This window comes from Lissotriton vulgaris, chromosome 10, assembly GCF_964263255.1.
Source record: "Lissotriton vulgaris chromosome 10, aLisVul1.2, whole genome shotgun sequence".
Classification (NCBI taxonomy): Eukaryota; Metazoa; Chordata; class Amphibia; order Caudata; family Salamandridae; genus Lissotriton; species Lissotriton vulgaris.
Window position 1 is genome coordinate 316,201,706 of NC_141698.1, and position 20,128 is coordinate 316,221,833.

General features: G+C 43.6%; 1 protein-coding gene across 1 annotated transcript in view; it reads right to left on the bottom strand.

Moving 5' to 3' along the window:
* The window catches only part of OBSCN (obscurin, cytoskeletal calmodulin and titin-interacting RhoGEF), a 1,012,031-nt gene that overhangs the window by 583,182 nt on the left and 408,721 nt on the right, over positions 1–20,128 (bottom strand). The window contains exons 32-36 of the mRNA XM_086941076.1: positions 19,653–19,919; positions 18,853–19,122; positions 18,084–18,350; positions 9,539–9,805; positions 5,083–5,355 (exon numbers count right to left, since the gene is read on the bottom strand). Coding sequence (XP_086797202.1) covers positions 5,083–5,355; positions 9,539–9,805; positions 18,084–18,350; positions 18,853–19,122; positions 19,653–19,919 — 1,344 coding nt within the window. The remainder of the gene's footprint in view (positions 1–5,082; positions 5,356–9,538; positions 9,806–18,083; positions 18,351–18,852; positions 19,123–19,652; positions 19,920–20,128) is intronic.

The following is a 20,128-nucleotide window of genomic DNA, read 5'->3' on the forward strand; positions in this document are numbered from 1 at the left end:
TACAGTATTGTGTGCTTGGTGTTTATCTGTGTGGAGCAGATACTGTGAGGTATTTTAGATGTGTTATAATAATAAATACATGTTTTTATAACTACTGTGTGGTTATCCTTTCATTTAACCAATACAATAAGGTTGTATTCTGGTAAAACAAGCTGCTTAAAATTCTTTCAAAATTAAGCCTGAAGGCTGCTCTCCACAGCTACCACTTGGATAGCTTTCTAAGGTTATCTTTGACTCCTTAAATCACCATAAGGGTTGTTTGGACCGGTGCAAGGTGCCCACTTTAATTAGTGGACATCCTATACCAGGCCAGTTTCTCACAGGCTCACTGACTCAGTCTAAAGAATCTACATGTATTACCATTTCTCTTGTTCTTGGAACAAATCTAACAAGAAAATAGAAGTGTACTTCTACAGCTTATATAAAATTGACAACTAATTATTTATTTTCCGGTGGCTACAAATGTGTGCAATGACGTAAGCAAATGAAATGTTTCTTGGTAGCATATATGATTTTTCATGAAATTAAGGGTGATAGGCATATGTAATCTCATATTCAGGTGACTAGGCTAAAATACTCCCATAGGAATGATCTGGAAATCTACTTCATGCAGAAGTTTTTTTAACTGATATCATAGAAGTGGGAAATTGGAATAGGAAAATAAAAACAGAAACACAGTTTTACTAGATGTCCAAACACTGATGGCAATAATCAAAGTGTCAGATACTGTAGTTTTACAGCAAATATCAGGCAGGGTAATGTGCTTGTGTTTGTGAAATGTCATCAATAAAGAACAAAAGAGGGATGAATTAGGACAGAGTATCTCTCTACACAGCAGTATGGCAAAGAGCTGAACAGGTGCAAGTGTGCTCTTTTTTCCAGACAATATTCACTTGGCATTCAGCAGGGCACCACGCCTGAACTTGAAGGATCTAATGTGATTTTATTTAATTTCAGTTTTTTAAAGCAATGTTTTGTTGTTTGATGTGCTGAGCTCAGCAATTAATCAGCAATACTGAAGTGACATCTTAACACTAACTTTGGATCTCAGTTGGTCAGGCAGTCTTTTCAACATGGAAGATAAGGTGAGGTTTGGTGGGACAAATACTGAGAGAAACTAAATTCTATCGTTTGACAGCAGCAACACAAAAATCCAGTCCCCTAATCTTAAACTTCATAAACCCTAAGACTGTGACACACCTATCTGATGGACTTTCAAGATGCAGAAAGCTTTACGAGTCGTGCTTTGAGCATCAAACTGTGCCAAGCTGATTGTGGCAAACAGTGACGTTGGACAAAAACTGGACCAATATACTTTCTGTGTTGTGTCCCTAGACGAAGCAGGTGCCACATTCAGGAAGCAATATAAATGACACAACAGAAAAAGGAGCGTGCCATCTGGTTGTGGCATTTCTGGTGGCAGGCATGAAGGTACTATCTGAAGAGCTTCAAGAACAATCATTTGCAATGCAATAGGTCTCACATTTACGCATGTTTGAGCTATTGACATTGCAAATGGCAATGCCTTTTATTGTTGTTTTTAAAACATAAATAAAATGCATTGTCATTTACAATGCCAATAGCTTACACTTGCGTAAATGTGAGACCTTTTGCATTGCAAATGCTTGTTCAGAACTCAGCCCACTTAAAGCCCTGGTGCCAGGACAGCTACACAGCCAAGTGTCTTAAATTTTGTATGAAGCTGCTGGTTCAAGAGGAGGGTTAAGTATTGTTGACTTATAGGCTCTCTCCTTCCTTTCTCATGGAACCTGCTTCCAGCGATTGAACTCAGTACAAACACCCACATTTCAATGTAAGCAGGACAGCAGCTTTGTTCTGAATACATCAAACAGGTGAGTGATCACGAGAAACCCGAAGCAATGAAAAAAAACACAACTCAACACCTCGCCATCTTCTGTATGAAAGAAGCAAAATGTAGTTTGTGATTGCATTGAGAATTTGATAAGAAATTAGGGTCCAACAAGTTAGCCAGGGTGTTCCAGTGCCTTAAACATTCATACAAACAGCAAAGTTTGGGAGTGTTCTGAAATTTTCGACGGGCTGTAAGCAACGGGTGCCCGAAGAGCTCTTTCAGTATGAAGCTGCTCTAACACAGCTCTCTGAGGGCAAACCGCGTCCAACTTCCACAAGTCAGAAGCTTTGTCGCCTCAGTGAATGTTTTAGTCTAGAACTACAACCCTTTAAACAAGCTGAGCAATGCAGATACTAGTGAATACACATGACTGCAGCGCACAGCTTAGGAACTGTCTTTAACACAAGAAACTGGTAACCCAAGCTATGCAGAACCCCAACAACAATCATAATGCTGAAGCAGAGGCCAGCATTCACTGGCATCATCTTGGGTCCGTACCGCATTGATGCGGGCTACGCAGGGGCGGTCTTATGCATGTGCAAGCTGTGCACCTGCACAGGGCCACCAAACCCCAGGGGGCACCAAGCATATATATATATCCTTAATATATTAATCCTCTGAGGATTGATACATATTTGCGTGGCGGCCCCGGGCAGGTATTTGGCGGCCTCCGGCTCTGTTCCACTTCCAAACACCCTGACCCCCCCCCCCCCCTCTTCACTGGCCCCCGCGCTCTGCCTCGCCCAGACCCCCTCTTCTGGGACCCCCTACCTACGCTCCCTGCCCAGGGCAACTATGAGCCTAGAGCCGCCCCTGGATCTACGGGCCGGTTTGAGTCTCCCTTTCTCCCTGTGCCTAATAAAAAAATCAATATAAGTACATGATGATCTTTCGTTAAGAAAATAAAACTGGTAAATGCGACACAAAATAATATATGTACTATACCTATCGCAGTACAGCACATGGACGAACTCCCGTATGGTGAATGCAAGGAGATAAGCGCTTTTGGGTCAACAAAAAAAAAACAACCACACCAATCCATACACAGAGCGAAGGCAAAGGAAAGAACTAGTGCGACACAACGTAACAAATGGCTGAAGTGAACTGATCCTTGTAACAGGGTCAGTCTCCAGGGCGGAATAAGACAGCCCAAAGGCGGGACTAATGTAAACCATTTACCAATGAACCCAAAGCATTTTCAAAAGGCAGAGGAAGAAGCAAGTGATAAGCGATGGGTGTGCCTTCACTCTATAGACAAGATAAACCATGTCGAGAGACAGCACATGCGCTGTCTAGGCTCGACTTGAAAAAGGAAAGACGACAATCAGAATTTTTAAGTGACAATCAGTTGTTCATGCCAGAATATTAGAAATATAGAAGGTGCTTTATAAAATCGCATGCAATTTGAGAATGGAAGATAGTAGTAGGAAACAGCATTATTTCCTCTGAAGATAGTGCTATTTAAGGTATTTTTGATAGGCACAAGAATCAAATGAACAGTTTGTCCACTGCTAGGCTACCCTATGACCACTACTCCAGCAAGGTCAGCTGATCAGCTCTGGCGTTGTAAGCATAAAGTAAAGGCATGACAAATATATAGGGAGAAGTGGGCACATTTAGGCTGCTCTCAAAGGAAGTAGTGACCTCAAGATCATATCAATGGGAGACAATATATGGGTAAATAATACAAGCATTGCAAATAAGATTCTGAAAACGCTGGGGCAGATGTAATCCTCAAGTTTGGCTTGCAGCATTAGTAACAAAGCAGTGTGGGATCCATTTTGGATGCTTCTGGTTTGATATGGCACAAGTGGAGGGGAACGGACTGCTTCTCCAGACAGAGAAAGTCATGTTGGTGGAGGGTGAAGAATGCGACACTGAGTTAGGGAGGATGGTGACAGAGTTCCCTATAGAAATGTAATGAAGACATTCTTGGCCAGGGGTTGTTGATTAGACGCCGTGAAGCACTGCCCTTTGGTACATGGTAGGGTGAGGGGTGGAAAGTTCAGATGCTGTTCTGCAAGTTGAAAGGGACCCATTAGGGGAGGCCTAGCCTGTTGTCTTCTTTGACCACACTTTCAATTGAGCAGATGATAGATAAGAGCAGAACATTCATACCTCTTTATGTGTTCTTCACACTGCAGAACACCCTGCCGTGGGGGGGGCATTATTACAACAACGGCTGTGTCTGGAGAGCAGCCCGGAAAGGGCATTTTAAAGGAGAACTACCCCACACAGGCAATGGAAATGTCAAAAGGAGATAAGATGATTTCAGAATCTGAGAACAAGACCCCTCTGATGTCCCATTTGCAGGGGGTATCAATGTAACACTGAACATATTAGTGGAGGCAGCATGCTTTGTTTGCAGGTTCACAGAACATGGAAGAAGTAGCCCTAGTTAAGGGCAGGAGAAACTGTGATTCTTTTTCAGGCTATCCAGTAATTGGTTGATGTTGTTGCCTTTCAGGATTGAAGATACATTACTGGCTATATGTAAATAATTGAAAAAGAAAAGCGGATCAATCAAAACAGAGGAAAATAGCAAATCATTTGAAGACAAGGTTGCCATGAGCCTTGCAATCTGTGCACGAGAATAAAAGAATAACAGTAGAGGTTTTATGAAGGGGCACTCGTGGCTGAAGCCATACGGCTGCTGTCCCCTCCTCAAGATACATTGAGTTTGCAATGGCCTCATAATCTGTGGACTGTAAAGTCTATCCATGCATGTCTCCTTTGTATTGGGTCTTTAATCTTTTATTGTATATGCAGCCAAGCTACATCTTGCAAATGTGGAGCACGTGCACTAGTAGTCCTATAGATGGCGAACTATATATCTACTGGGTATTCAGAATTCCAGAGTAACAATTTCCCTAGAGACATGAGGGAAAATGCTACTTTGGGAGCACAACTGCACACAAATATAACACTGGGGCATTTTCACATACTGTGGAAGCACATGGCATGAACCATTTAACATGGAAAATACTAAATATATGCTTGTGGAATCGGTCTATTGTCCAGGATATTGAAGCAGGACTAATTTATTTGATCTCTTAAATATTTAGAGTTATCAATAGATTATTAGCTGAAAAGGTGCTGAATGTCAGTGATAAATAGCATCTCACATGTCATAGTCAATGTCACTTGCTGCCACAGCCGGATCATGTTTTCCTTCTGCCTCGTAATGGCAGTCACTATGCATAGATTACCTTTTACCACCAAGTTCACTGAGGTTTTCTGATCGCCAGCTTCAAAAGTCACGGTACCAGAGTCCTTCAAAGAAAGCTCCTTCAAAGTCAGCCTGTGATATCCTCCCGGCTGGCATTGGATCTCATTTAGTTCATTGGTGTGCAGAGGGGTTTTATCCAAAAACCACTTTACATTGCTGTACTCTGCCGGGGAGATCCTGCAAGTAAACGTGGCAGACTCCCCCTCCATAACATCCACATCTTCAAGATCCTCAATTACTAGGACTTTCTGGCCTAAAAGGAACATAGACACGTCAAACGCTGGGCTCAGGATTGGACCTGCATCTTGCTGCGATTAGGAAAAAAGCAATGAGTCGTCCACTGAGGAAATCCGGAAAAGTGAATGGTGACAAATTGTCCTTCTCTTAAGATTTCAAAAAAGATAGTGTAGATATAAAGAGCATGCTTAGTGGTCTAATACGCAGTAAGTGACAATGTAAAGAAAACATCCCCTTCCCCAAAACAGCCATATAAGCAGATAGACAACACATAACAATGCACTGAATACATATAAACATGGAATTGACTTAAACTGTGCTCAAACATGACTACATAGCTCTGCCACATGTTGCTGCTTACAGACAGACTATACATCGATGTCCACATGCAGATCATGTGCGTTCTGGTTTGCAATCACTGTAGGAGCTGACTCCGACTTGGGAGCTGGTCTCGACCCATGGAGGAAAGGAGGTGTCTAAGAAGTGGGTGGAAGAAGTAATGGGTATGTTGGGTTTCAGAATCCATTGGGAGTAAAGATTATTAGTCACATCCGCCTTTTCCTTGCATGAGAGCTGTGTATAGTTAGACCATCTTTAGGAAGGCGATGAAGGCACACAAAGATGACCTTCTGCCCTCAAGCCGTTAAGGAGCAGAAGTGCATGTTGTACCAAGTACAGATTGGATAAAACAGCAGGAAAATTGGTTGGATGAGTTGGCCTATATTAGACCAAGAGATCTATCGCCTGTACTGAGACAACTGTGGATCGCCACACAGCAGCACCTCCACGATTGATGAAAGGGTGTGCCAATCCCTAGTCCTCAAATTGCCACCATCCCCTATAAAGTGTCAGTATGAAGAAATCTTTACATGTTTTGGTGAGGTAACAAGGACCCCCTGAAAGGGATACATTTCCTGGGTCAGGGTTAAGCAAACATGTGCAAGGGTAAAAGCCCAGGCCAAAAATACAAAGTCTGACAAAAACAGACTTTGTATTTTTGGCCTGGGCTTTTACCCTTGCACATGAAATCTTTACATGTGCCATGAACAATGGAAGAGGGTTTCATTCACATTATTACACAAAATGTATCCCCACAAAATGATCTGTGATTTTTAAGATGACTTACACTCTGTAGGCAAGGCGTATACATTTCACCACAGCCAGATAATTATGCAAAGGTATTTAGCAATTTTATATAAGCATCAACCAATTCTGCAGTGGCATCCCCCTAAAAAGGTGTGCCCAAAACACTGTTGCACCAGTTGACCATTGCAAAAATATTTGTTTGTATCAGACAGTCAATGAAAAAATCAGTTCATAACTGCTGAAACACTGCACCGTACCAGTGAAAAATATTGTGTTCAGAACTTTTACTGACATTTATTTTCAAAAAAATGAAATTATTTACGAGCTCATGAGTCAAAGCTTTCAGACTACCTGATAACATTTAATTGCAACCAGTATTACACTTACCCAGTTAAATGTTTACTTACCATGTACTACGGGATGCATGCTAATTAAAAGGGAGTCTGAAATAAATATAGATTACCTCCTAGTTAGTCTTCCTCGCAACATGAGTTACATAGTGAGCTTCAGCTCCACACCAGAACCCTCGAAAGTAAAAAAGCATCCCATCCCCTCCCAATATGGCCGACCAGATCACCCCTGACCTCTATAAGAGGCGGGCCGGCCCAACCAAAAGCCTGGTTTTTTTTTAGTTCTGCGCGTTTCTCTCCGGAGGCGCTGTACAGGTAAGTTGGACCTGCTCTAGCAGGTTCTTGGGGTTTGGGTTGGAGGTCCTGCTTTAGCGGACCCTGGGACCTGGACTTTTTATTACCCCTCCCTTCCTTCCCCCGGTCCTTGGGGCCAGTTAGGTTCTGCTTCAGCATTCCATGGGTCTACAGGGGGGGGGGGGCAGCCGGGGATATGGGGTAATTTCACCCGTGCCTGGTTCCCGGTCGTTTGTTGTGGTCCTTGCCCGGTTGCGGACTCTGTTGGACCGGCGCTTTTTTCTGGGCACTATGTTTGGTTTTGCCCCCTGGGTAGCGCATGTTTTGCTCTAAGGTACATGGAGCTATACGGCCGCCGTTTTCTTTTCCTGGCAGTCGGCCGCTGGCCCTGCTTCGCACACATAGCTGTACCGCTGCGGTGTGTTTGTGTGCCTCACTGCGGCGCTTCTCAATTCTTACCTTTCGGCGATTTAGCGTCTCCGAAGCCTCCATTATTTCTGGTCTCGGCGCTGGGCGGTCTCCGCACTCCCCTGCAGCGGGATTACCGCTACTGCTTCCCGCGGCTCTGTACCGCACTGGGATTGGTCTGAGCTCGGCCCGCCCTTCGGGGCGGAGTTTTTTGTTTGCTCCAGGTGCAGCGGTTTGGTTTTGACGTACCTCAGCTGTTTTTTTACTATATATTAGTGCCGGTTTGGAGCCTCTGCGTTCTTCCGTTTTCATTCTGTTCGGATGTTCCGGTGGGGGTCCAGGGACGTTCCACTAGGAGTGTGTCTGTGTCCTGGGCCTCTTTCAAGGGTGTCTCCACTGAGTAGATTTGTAGGGCGGCGACTTGGTCGTCCCCTCACATGTTCATGGAGCATTATCGGGTTGTCCTGGGTGGTTCTGATCCTGTGGATTTTGCTGGGGCCGTGCTGAGTGCTGGGGCGGACGCTCCTTGATGGCCCTTTTTTTCTTTGACTCAGGTTTCTTGTCTTCCTGTTTCTTTGTTTTGTACTGAATAAACCTTGTGTTGGCTTTTCTATTTCACTGTGTGGTGTTTTTTTCTTGTGGTCAATGAAGCCTTTTGGCTTGCGTATTTGCTCACTATGTAAGTCATGTGGCGAGGAAGACTAACGAGGAGGTAATACCCGGTTACTTACCGGTAATCTTCATTACTCCGAGTATAGTCTTCCTCGCCACATGAGTTCCCTCCCTCCCTCCCTGTCTGGCTATCAGCTTCATTGCTGGCTTGGTTGTTCAGGCTTTTGGTTGGGCCGGCCCGCCTCTTATAGAGGTCAGAGGTGATCTGGTCGGCCTTATTGGGAGGGGATGGGAGGCTTTTTTTACTTTGGAGGGTTCTGGTGTGGAGCTGAAGCTCACTATGTAACTCATGTGGCGAGGAAGACTATACTCGGAGTAATGAAGATTACCGGTAAGTAACCGGGGTATGAGTTTGCTTAGTTTATTAAAAAGATGAAGCATTACGTTTAGGTAATCAGCTTTGATAAGTGCCTTTCCTTAGCAAGTGAAAGGAGCATCAAGGCAGTGAAAAATGGTACCTTAATAGTCCCAGAAATTCTCCAAGAAAATATTTTTTTGGGGGGGGGGGGGGGGGGGGGGGGGTCAGTTTTGAAAAAAGTTCAAGCCACAACGAAAATTGCTGTTCTTTTTCCGGAAGTTAGAGACACTGGGAAACAATCTCACGTCTTGCAGTTCTGGTGCGCAGGAAAGCCTATGCTCTGCACAATAAAGCTGCCATCCTCCTTAAACCTGGTACACCCCCAAGAAAGGCCATTAGTCGTTTGGATATTAATACACATTAATTTTTTCTCATTGCCTGGATTAATTTGGCACTCCTGAGATTATTAATTTCTTTCTGACCTCGTATCCCGAGAGTAAGAGAACAAGCTCCAATTGTTACTTATGTGCGTCATTATTATCATCCTGTTTGGAATGCTGATACTGACTTAACTAATCAAAATGGGCATTAATTACTTTTGTTTGCTTGCAGTCTAGGTTCAGTGAGAGTTGGAAGCTGGGGCATTAACAGACAGGGAATGTGGGTACATGTATCTGTTTGTTTTGAGTGAGTTTAGGGACAATTCTTATCAATGGGGCTCGACTTCCTGTCATTTTTCGTAAACTTTGGTCAGTTTTGCAAACTGCACTGCCTGCAAAGATTTTCAGAAATTGCAGTAAAATGAAGAACTGTCTAACAGCAGAAGACGCTCCGCCGCAGTCACCGTCTAAGTTAAAACTTTGCAAACCCCTAGTTCTGAGAGCATTTTTGCCCTATCCGGAGTGAATGGCTTCGGATTGTACTTCCCCTTATTAGGTTCAGGAGCACCACTGCGAGGAGGGCAGTTAACAGAGGACATTACCCTCTGTTATCGCCCTGAGCTTGGTACATAAAATGCATATACCAAGAAACTACATTAATGACAGGAGCTAGCTAAACCATTCTTTGCTCCTTGTTCTAATGACACTTACCTAGTACTGACAATTTGCCATGAGACTGAGCATCCCCAATATCACAAGTATAGATGTCACTGTCATTCTTCTCCAGCTCTTTCACTGTGAGGCTCAGGACTGCCCCGCTTTGGGTCAATTCATGCTTCTTAGTTGACTGCAGCTCCACGATTCCCTTGCGCCAGGTCACCGTTTGGGCGGGCTTCTCCGTCTCACATTCAAACTTAGCAACACCTTTCTCTTCACCTTTCACATCTGACAATTCCTTAATGAATCGATTCAATGCATCTGCAAACATTAAAGTAAACTCAGTTACAGATCTAAGAAACCCATGTTGCTGACCTGCAGAATGATCACTGCAAGGCACAATGTATGTAGATGGCACAATCTTGGGATGGAGACAGTGATTGTTCTTCACATAATATGAATTGGAATTGTACCAGTTTTTAGTAACTTAAAATTCAATTCTGTAAATCATCAGTGGAAGGTGGTGGGTAGTGTCGCAGTTGGGCCAAACTATGAGCCACCATATGCATTTGGATTTATAAAATATGGCTGTGCTATATAAGCACCAGCAATGAGGAGAAAATACTGCCTGAACAATTTGTTTGCTAAGAACGTATCACAGTGCCTATAAGCTCATTAGAACTCAATGGAAGTATAGGGTACAACTCCCTTTATAAGCCTTTTTTTTAATATTATTTTTATGAGGGGTTTTTATTAAAGAGAAAAACAATAAAGCATGGTATACTCGTATGCAGAGGCAGGCAATAGAAAAAGTCCTGCTAGATCAATATGACAAACAACAATAACAGTGGGGGAGAGTAGATCGAAAATAGGGGTGTGAATGGCCGGAGGCAAGTACAGCGTGAAATGTGAAGGATTAGGTGCGAAGGGAGCAGGAGGAGCGGGCATGACATAGTGGAATGGTGAAGATAATATAAAGTGGGACAGCTATTGGGTGGTGAGATGATGTGTTTCAGGATGGAAAAAATGAGGGATGCTATGTCCAGTGAATCTCAGGCACACAAAAGTGAGTTGGGATTAACCTATTCTGGAGGGTTTCAGACCAAGAGTGTCAGCATCGTAGCGTCAGGGGGGTGGGTCTGCGGGGGTTGTGAGATGTACAAACTGGGACAATAGCGTGTTTCATTCAGGGGAGATGGGGTGTCCGCAGATATGACGTGCCTCTTCATATATCGGAGAGCTGTACCCTCTGCAGTTCCCCATTTTTGGACTGTACCCTGCCATGCTTCCAAGGACAGAGCAGTAGAGGCTTCCATTGTAGTGTAAGTGTTCTCTTGACCAGCAGCAGGATTAGGCTATCGAAGCGTGTGTAGACAATGTGCCTTTTCCTACCTCTAAAATTGCTGAGGGCACAAGCTTCCCAAGATTTTAGATCAGTGAGTTTGGGGACTTCACGAAATGTAGTAAGCATACAATGCCGGTAGGTGTGGCAAGCAGGGCAAGACCATAGCATGTGTCGGAGATGAGCGTCACCCAACCGACATTGGGGACAGTTTAGATTTGCTGTAGGGAAGTGGCAATTGAGTTGAACAGGACTTAGATATGCACAGTGTAGAATGTGGAGCTGTTCTTAAACCAAGCATTTCTCGAGACAATATGTGGAAGCGCCTGAGTCCATTCCTTATCATTAAACACCCTCCCAATGTCGTCCTCTCATTTGGTGCGGAGAAGACCCAGTGAGGTACCAGTGTGACTAGGATTCACCTTATACAGCCATGTGATCAAACACCATTCCTCCCTCGTGGTAGGTATCGCTCATTACATGGTGTGGGTGGGGGCCTCCTCATCTTTAGTCTACTCCCGTCATAAGTCTTAAATATATTTGCTTGCATAGTACCCATTCAAAAGGCTCTGGGTGAGAAATTGAAGGTTTAGAGTTGTCATTAGTCTCCCTGGATAAGGAGTATAATCAATCAAAAACTGCACCTCCTGGCTAGAGACCCTTAGATCACGGACTACAGTGATGGAGTATTCCTCTTAGAAATAGAGTAACATATGGCAACATTTATCTGCAGTAACAGACTGTGCAAAACAGCACAACTGTTTGAAGGGACTATCTCGTTACATGGCACAATACCATATGACCTGATCTCACACAATGCAACTCGCAATTAAAGGGCAAACTATAACTAACCACGCCCTATCATCATATTGCCACCAACTCCTCTCAGCATTCAGAACACCCTGAACTGCTCATTCAACCACAGAAGCTCTGACCTAGTGCCACTCCTGCAAAATGCAACAATTCTATGACCAATTAAGAGTTAAATGGTACTTTTATGAGATGATATAATACAACATCATAACACTCCAAGCTTCAACGCTTACTGCTGCTCGCCAGCGAACATTGTATCACTCACTCCAGAACTCACAACCACGCAACAAATTAAGCCAGGAACACCACATCGAAACATAAACACTACCACATGTTACCCAATATATCACATAGTACCATAACCCATCATCCCACAGAACACAATATAGTAAGATATCAACACTCTGCATCAGATCAAAACATTACCCAGCTGAAACAAAACCTGGTAAGACCACTGCATGCCATACCATTGCACCTCTGGACATTATGTCACATAACTCTAAAATATCAAAAGACTGACTTCCACTACACCACACCATAGCATAGATAACATGGAGCCAAATACTTTCAAAACAGCCAACTACAGCTACAACAGACCACTCCAGCACCCAACACGACATAAAAATAATAGTTCAATGCTGATTTTGATTTATTTATTGGTCATTCCCAACACACTTTTTTGCATCACAAGAAACCACCCCAATATGTCACAGCCAACGATCCAAAACACCTTACGTACTAAACTTTGGAACACCATAGCGCACCACATAAACCAACAAGTCTCCTATTATATTAGGTACGGAGGAAAATACACATCTCCTCCGCTCAGCACATAAAATATTATATTTAACTTAATTCAGTCTACCACAATATTCCACACCACACCAGTTTTAGTCTCAATGCTCCAAACAAGACCCCAGAGAAAATAACCCAACATCATAACAACATATACCAATGGACACTGAGGGAAAGTATGCTGCAGTACTGGAGGTGTGGGAAGGCGAAAGGCTACTCCTGCTCAATGAATGCATCCTGCCAGGAATGTATGTTACATAGCTTAGGCACTCTCCTAATTGTCCTCTCTCATGCTAAATTAATACTGGGGGCCTTTAATCTAGTAATGAAGGACTCTATTAACAGATTCACATAAAGACAAACGTAAAGCGTCACAATCAGAATAATCGGTGCACTTTCTTATGATACCAGACTATATTATCTGGGCAGGGGCCTGAATTTTGTGAAATTAACCTTCTCATTTTACTCCAGGGCTCATAACAGCCATTAAAGAATTAGAACTGACTACATTTTTAATACTAACATACATGAACATAGATTTCATGATGTCTTATTTTTAGCAAGGGTTATAAATGGCCACTCACAATTCAGATCTTTTTTCCCTCTAAAGAAAACACATGGGGGAATGGGAAAGACCTACTATACTTCATTAACTGAGTATCAGGGAACATCCTAAGAAGATGCTCAGAGAATTACTTTAAGGAAAATGCTGAATCTGTGCCATTTCCTATCAGAAGATGGACTAGACAAGGATGCCTACTCTTCCCTATTTGATGAACATTTGATGAAGCTGCTATGCAATGAAAATTGAGCCATGGGTGGGACAAACACATTTCTCTCTATGAGATACCATACTATTAGATGTAGTTGACCTAAAAACATGCTATATTTGAGCTGAGATCAATATTCAAGACTCGTTTAAGATACTGATTTTGCATAAATTTGTCAAAGCCCATTTTGTTCCCTTTTAAACTATGAACATCACTATGTACCTACCAATAGAAATGTAAATAAGTGACCTTAATGTAGCAATTTCACATTGGAAGAGACTTCCCCTTTTTCAATATTAGGATGTACAGCCCTATTTAAAATGTTCACCCTCCCAAAATGACTCTTCTTATTGCAGAACACGCCATATGCCATACCTGATGAGTTATTTTCAAAACTAAAAGACTTAACGAGATCATTGCTATGGAAACATAGCTACCCCAGAATAGTGTAATTGATGCTTTAGAAAACTGCTCTGGAGGATGGGATAGCTCTCCCCAGTATCAGGAAGTACTATGGGACTGCAAGGTTAACAACAGGTAATGAATGGGCATTCGCCCTGCTGACTTGACTAACACAGAGAAGGTAAAAAAGCATACACAAACAACACTCTACGTGGAAGTAACTTTCCAGACAATTTACTGCTGGTCACAGAAATGGTAGTAAAGACGTCACTAGAAAGATTGGCTGGAAAGGGAAAATAAATCCCAGAACACCACTACAGATGGGATCCAGATTACAAGGTCTGAATGTCCTGATGGGATTTTGGGGGTGGGATACTAGAAGTGTGTCTATACTCAGCAATGTCTGATGCCCACCATGTACCATACTAACCAATTATAAATTACACTCTATCCTGACATTTGAGTTCTTGTAGCTGAAGAGTGAACTAACTTCAAACCCATCAGGAAAAGACATAGGTGCAATCGAAGATGGGTTGGGTCAACACACTCCCAGGGAGGTGTTGGTGAGATCTGGGTTTTCTTTGGTCAAAAGGAAAATTCATTCACAATCTACGGGGAACGACTAGGTGCAAATTAGTAGAACACTGGAGGCAACACTCTAGTTTACATTCGGAATAGAGGCACTAAATATATAGTCGGAAATTTGGGACATGCAAGAAATAATGAGATATCAGAAATTGTTTATTATTCAAACGTTAAGGCAGCAAGGAGAGCCAAAGCACCGTGGTGAAGCAGAGAGACATAACACAATCGAGAGGGAGTCCAGACACCTGAGGAAAGGACCAGTAATATGGATAATATACAGCAGCAGAGAGGGTGATATTGAAAAGTATGGATAGACCTAAAAAATATGAAAACATCAGGGGGACCTAGGCAGAATGTGAAAGACATGATTAAGGATTCTGGAAGGTGGGAGGTGTTGAAACACTAATGTGTGGCCAAACGGAATGATATTGAGGACCCACCGATCTGATGTTATGATCTTCCAGCTGGGTAGACAGTGTGAAATCCTGCCCTCCACTGATGTTACCGGGGTGGAGGAACAGTAGACAGAGCAAGAGAGACCGCTATTGGCATTTAGAAGAATCTCTCCCCTGACCCCCCTGTCGACCTCTTGTAGGCGAGACAAAGACGCTGACTGGCCTTGGCGCTGAGAATATTGAGGTTTGTAAGATTGCGAGGTTTGTGAACAGGAGGAGTAGCGTTGTTGGTATCCTCCTCTGTAGGAAGAAAAACCTTTACCTTTTGCCCTTCGGAAAGAGTAGCGTTGTTGGTATCCTCCTCTGTAGATAGAAAAACCTTTACCTTTTGTCCTTCGGAAAGGTACTTTGCGATATTGGAATGTGTCCAAGGACCTTGCCGTTTCCGTATCCTTTTTGATGTCTTGTAAAGCGTCATCTATATGTTTACCAAAAAGCATGTCTCCATCAAACGGTAAATCCTAAATTTTATTCTGTACCTCAGGGCGAAACCAGGTAGCCCAAAGCCAGCCTTGTCGCCTCAGGACAGCCAAACCTGCCAAGGCGCGAAAAGCAGTTGTGGCGATGTCCATGGCACAATTAATAATCTCTGAGGAAGATCACTCCCCCTCCTCAAGGATTTTCTTCGCATCCGCTTTGGAACTGTCCGGCAGTTGATCCAAAAAAGGAGACACTCGCACCACATTTGGCAATCATATCGTCCCAAAATTGCAAGTGCATTGGAGGCTCGAACCAGGAGGCTGGACATAGAGGAGAATCTCTTGCCCACGTTGTCAAGGCGTCTGCCCTCCCTATTTGGTGGTGTAGTAAGAGGAGCTGATGGATTCTTTGATTTTCTTTGAGCCACCTGGGAGATCACAGAGTCCAGCCTCGGTTGGCCAACCAGGCAACCAAGACTACCATCAGAATTTTATTTCTTCTCCAGTCACGGTAGAACCGGGACAACAGTAGCTGGAGACTGCATTATTTTCACTCCTTCACTCCATACCTGCTCTATAATGGTGATAGATCGGATGGATTTCCTATAAGGCTCTTTGAAATCATAGAGAAAGTAGTCTCTTCGGAGCTCTCTTCATAAGATTATGGAAACCTCCGATTTCTGCTGGAGGAGAATCTACAGGATCTGGTAAAGGCGAAGCGGGATCTGGTATGATATAGTCATCCCATTCTCTATCCGGATTCGGGACATCTCTCACATTCCATTCATCATCTGAGGAATCCCCATCATCATCATCATCATTTACCTGCCCCGTGATGACATTCTGCCGTTCCTCCAAAGGTTCCTGTTCTGGTGGTTGAAATGTAGAAGTTGACGGAGGAGGCGGTGGTGGAGGCGGTTGCATGGGTTGCATGGGTTCAGAGGCTTGGGATGGAAATCTCCTCATATAATCCATCAACATGATCTGCAAGTCACTTATCAGGGAGGAAGGCATAGAAACCATGCCTTGATGTGATTGTTCTTGAGGCCCTTCCCGAGGAGGGAGTTGCCGATGTTCTTCATAATAGTCATCAGAATCTGAGTCCTGGTATTTCACCTGCAGCTGAGATGGACTCTACGCATCACCATAAGGACTATCTTCCTCATCTGAGTACTCTTATCCAAAAGCAATGCAGGAGGTAAAGGCGTCACCCTCCGCGGAGATGTCATTTCCGGTGTAATTTGGCATCTCCTAATAGAAATTTTAACCTTTTGCACCGTTGTCAGAGTCGTCGACCATATCGGCATCGTCAAAGGAATGATCGTCATTGACGAGAGCACCGTAGTTAGAGAAAGGATCATCGACGATGATGGGCAAATCGTCAACGGCACCGTCGACGAGCTCGACCTCAGTACAATCGTAACCGTCGTCATCGTCATCGTCGTCGTCTACACCACTGTCGGCGTCATCGAGGTTGTTACCATCGTTGATGACACTGAGATAGGAACCTGCGCCATTGACATCATCGTCGAGGCTGTTGTCGTCGAAGCCCTTGACGATGGGACCGTCGACGGAGCTGTGATCGACGCCTGGTGAACTTTAGCAGCCGTCGTCAACGTACCTGATGATGTCCTCGTCGACGAACGGGTTTTCTTCTCCGATTTTTCCTCCTGAGGTACAGATGATGGCTTTTTGTAACTTTTTGTCTTCTCTGTGGGTGGAGTGACAACAGAAGCTCACCTTCAAGTCCCTGCCTCTCCTTTGCACCTCGGTGAGGAGATTCTTTGGGACTGGGCCTGCTAGACCTATCAGAGGTCTTTTGAGAGGCCTTAGCAGGAGGTTCAGTTGAAGTGGAAGGGGAACACCTACCCCTCTTTTTAGACCTCCTTGATGATGAAGCTGAGGAGGAATCTTCGCTTTCACTTGAAATGACCTCCTTTAGTGACTTCATCTTCTGTAACCAGGTCAAAAGTCTTCCTTCCCTATTTCTCAGTGTCTTGGTGGAGAAGGTTCTGCAGATTTTACAATCAGTGGCCTTGTGATCCGGGTACAAGCAATAAATATAATCCTTATGCTTGTCTTCAACATAAAGTCTTTTCTTAGAACAGGTAGAACAGGCCTTAAATAAAGCCTTCTTTTCTTTATCCGACATTCTGAAGAGAAACTAGCTGAAATCCAAAGTTGTAGAGAAAAACTGAGCAGAGCTCAGTGAAGACTCCCTTAAAACAACGTGCAGTAGAAAATCTGAGGCTCTGAGGTTCTCTCAGGAGGGTTCTATGGGGTGAGGCTAATCTGATTGGTTCTTGCAGGTTTTGAGTCTCTTTTACAAAAAGAGGTGGATATGCTACAAAATGAGATGAGGCCTAGGCCTTTCTTTCTCTTTTGTACCTACTGCTATGGTATTTTTTTATTTACCAAGGCTCCCATTCCGACGACGGGGAATGATACAAGCTATGGGAATCTATGAAAGTTCCAATACTGGGGCAACAATCATTAATGGCTTTTTGCTCTTTCTATGTGTGTTGCAGAATTCAGCACAGATAGAAAAAGCAAAGACGTGGAGAAATAAAATAATTCTCTTTGTGCACCATTCTAATGCCTACTCTTGCATGGTGTTAGTTTTTTGGTGATGCCACAAATGTACACCTCCTTGTAAATCAGGGGCAGCATGAAAAAGCAATGGGTGTTGCGGTGGTATGCCCACAGCAACACCATTGCACGCCACTTTGCAGCAGAGGACTGTGGCAGAAAGGGGTATATTTACACGGTGGCGTTAAGCCACGCTAAGGGGCTTAGCGCCACTTTGTAACAATTGAAAATGGCGCTACGCCACCGGAGTGTGAAAAGAGGTGATACTTTGTGGTGATAGGGTCTTGTAAATATGCCCCAATGTGTCCTGCAATGAGGGGTCATGCACCATGGCCAGTTTTTATTACTTGATGATGGTAGTGAACTCAAAAAATCATATTAGCTTAATATAGCATAGTTAATCAGAGGCAAACAAATTGTTCATCTCACCCTTCACTTCAATGGAAGCTTTGCTCTTTGAGATATCAGTTTCACACATGTACTCTCCAGTGTCCTTAGTTGTCACATCGTGAATTATCAACTTGGCCTGGGTTCCTTCCTGGAACAGCTCATATTTCTGGCTCCTCCGAATTGTTTTGCCCTCCTTGCACCATTTCACAGTTGTGGACGGCTTGGAGAGTTCGCAGCTCAGGGTAAGGTCCTGTCCTGTGAAGGCTGTCATATCCTGTAGTAGTTTGATAATTTCAGCTGGTTTTTCTGAAAGAAGAAAATCAGAGACACTTTTACAGTCTCATGCCCATTGCCTTCGGTGTTTTACATTCACACTGGAAATTTTCACACTGGCAAGTATTTCTAGCAGTACACTTTTGTTTAATTCTCCTGGTTGCAAATCAATACACTTGTTGACTTGCACAGAACTAGCAGGGCACTTCTGGAGCACTGAACACTAATCATGTCCTTTACTTAAGCCTGAAGACATGTTGAACTGATTATTTATTAACTAATACCTACCTTACAACTTGGTGTAACTAAACAAACCCCTCCAGGAAAAAGGCACAGTGGTGCTCATTAAGTACCACCATGATGCAGCCTGTTCATACTATCTACGACAGCAAAATGGATCTACAGAGGTGCATCATAAATGAAGTAACATTAGACCATTACTTTTACCAGCACTTAAATTGGTGTCAGTGTTTGAAAAGCAGTTCAGCTGAGAAAAATATAGGTTAGTCAGTACTTATCCAGCCATCTTCTGTACCTTTTACAATTAGGGAGGCCTTAGAGGTCAAGTTGCGGGCAGTGAAGAGCACTTCACCAGCATCGGTGGAGGCAGTTTCCTTGATACTGAGGGTGTATTTGCGTCCCTGGTTGGACACATTAAACCTTCCATCACTGTCCACCTTCTGCCCATTCACCATCCAGTGGCAGTCATCTATGCTTTCATGAGACAAGAAGCACTCAAAGGAGCAGCTATCCCCTTCTTTCACTTCTGTGCTTTTTAGGCGCTTGGTGACTCCAATGGTGAGTTCTGCAAGAACAAAGTCAGGAATGGAGAAACAGTGAACAATTTCACATAGAAAGCCATTGTAGAAGCACATACAAATATACAAGAAGGGCATAGTTCTGCTACAGTGCAGAGGTTTAGGGAACTTGCAAGTTGGAACTAATTTGGAGTTTTTATCTTTCAGAGTTCAATAAAACTAGCACAGCTCATTTGGATAAAAGTAGGTCTCAAGAAACAAACCTGCTTGTAGCTGGTAAGATGGCGCTGGTGGATGAGGGCCAGTGGGCTGAGCGTAAGAAGATAAAGACTACTCAGTTACAACTGGCTGTAAAGCAGTTGGCAACTTGGCCTCAAGGTGGAGGGTAAAAGAGGATAAACGAAAGGGAAACATGATTTTGGGAAAAAGGGGTAATATAAACCTGTTAATGGTGTGATGACTCCAACCGAAGTTAAATACAGTGAGAATAGTAAGGGAACCAGGCACTGAGAAGACACTAAGAAAGAAAATCAGTCGAGAAGGGAAACTAGAACAGCTATAACTAAAAGTGACTTACCTTGAACACTGACTGTAGATTTGGCCACATCAGTACCGATATCACATGTGTATAAACCGGCATCAGCCTTGGTCAGGTCGTGGATGATGAGACCCAGAGTTTTTCCGGCTTGTAGTTGCTCGTACTTGCTGCCAGGGGTGAGCACCAGATCATCTTTCTTCCAGACAGGCTTGCAACTAGGTTTTGATGCTTCACACTGCAGAGTGATCATGCCACGTTCTTCACCAATGGCATCATCCATGGACTTCATGAACATGACAGGCTTTTCTGAATCACACAGAAAGCAGACAATCCTAAGTCAACCAGAGGTCTTCTAAGAACAATAAAAATCCACTCAATTGTATGCAGTTCAAATAAGGCATTTGCTCTCTGGCAGCTGCAGCTGCAGCCGCGGCAGGTAAGAGCAGTGGGACTGGATGGGGGTGGATTTCGCGAGAAGACCATGACGGAAAATTATTAATTTATTTAATTTTCCC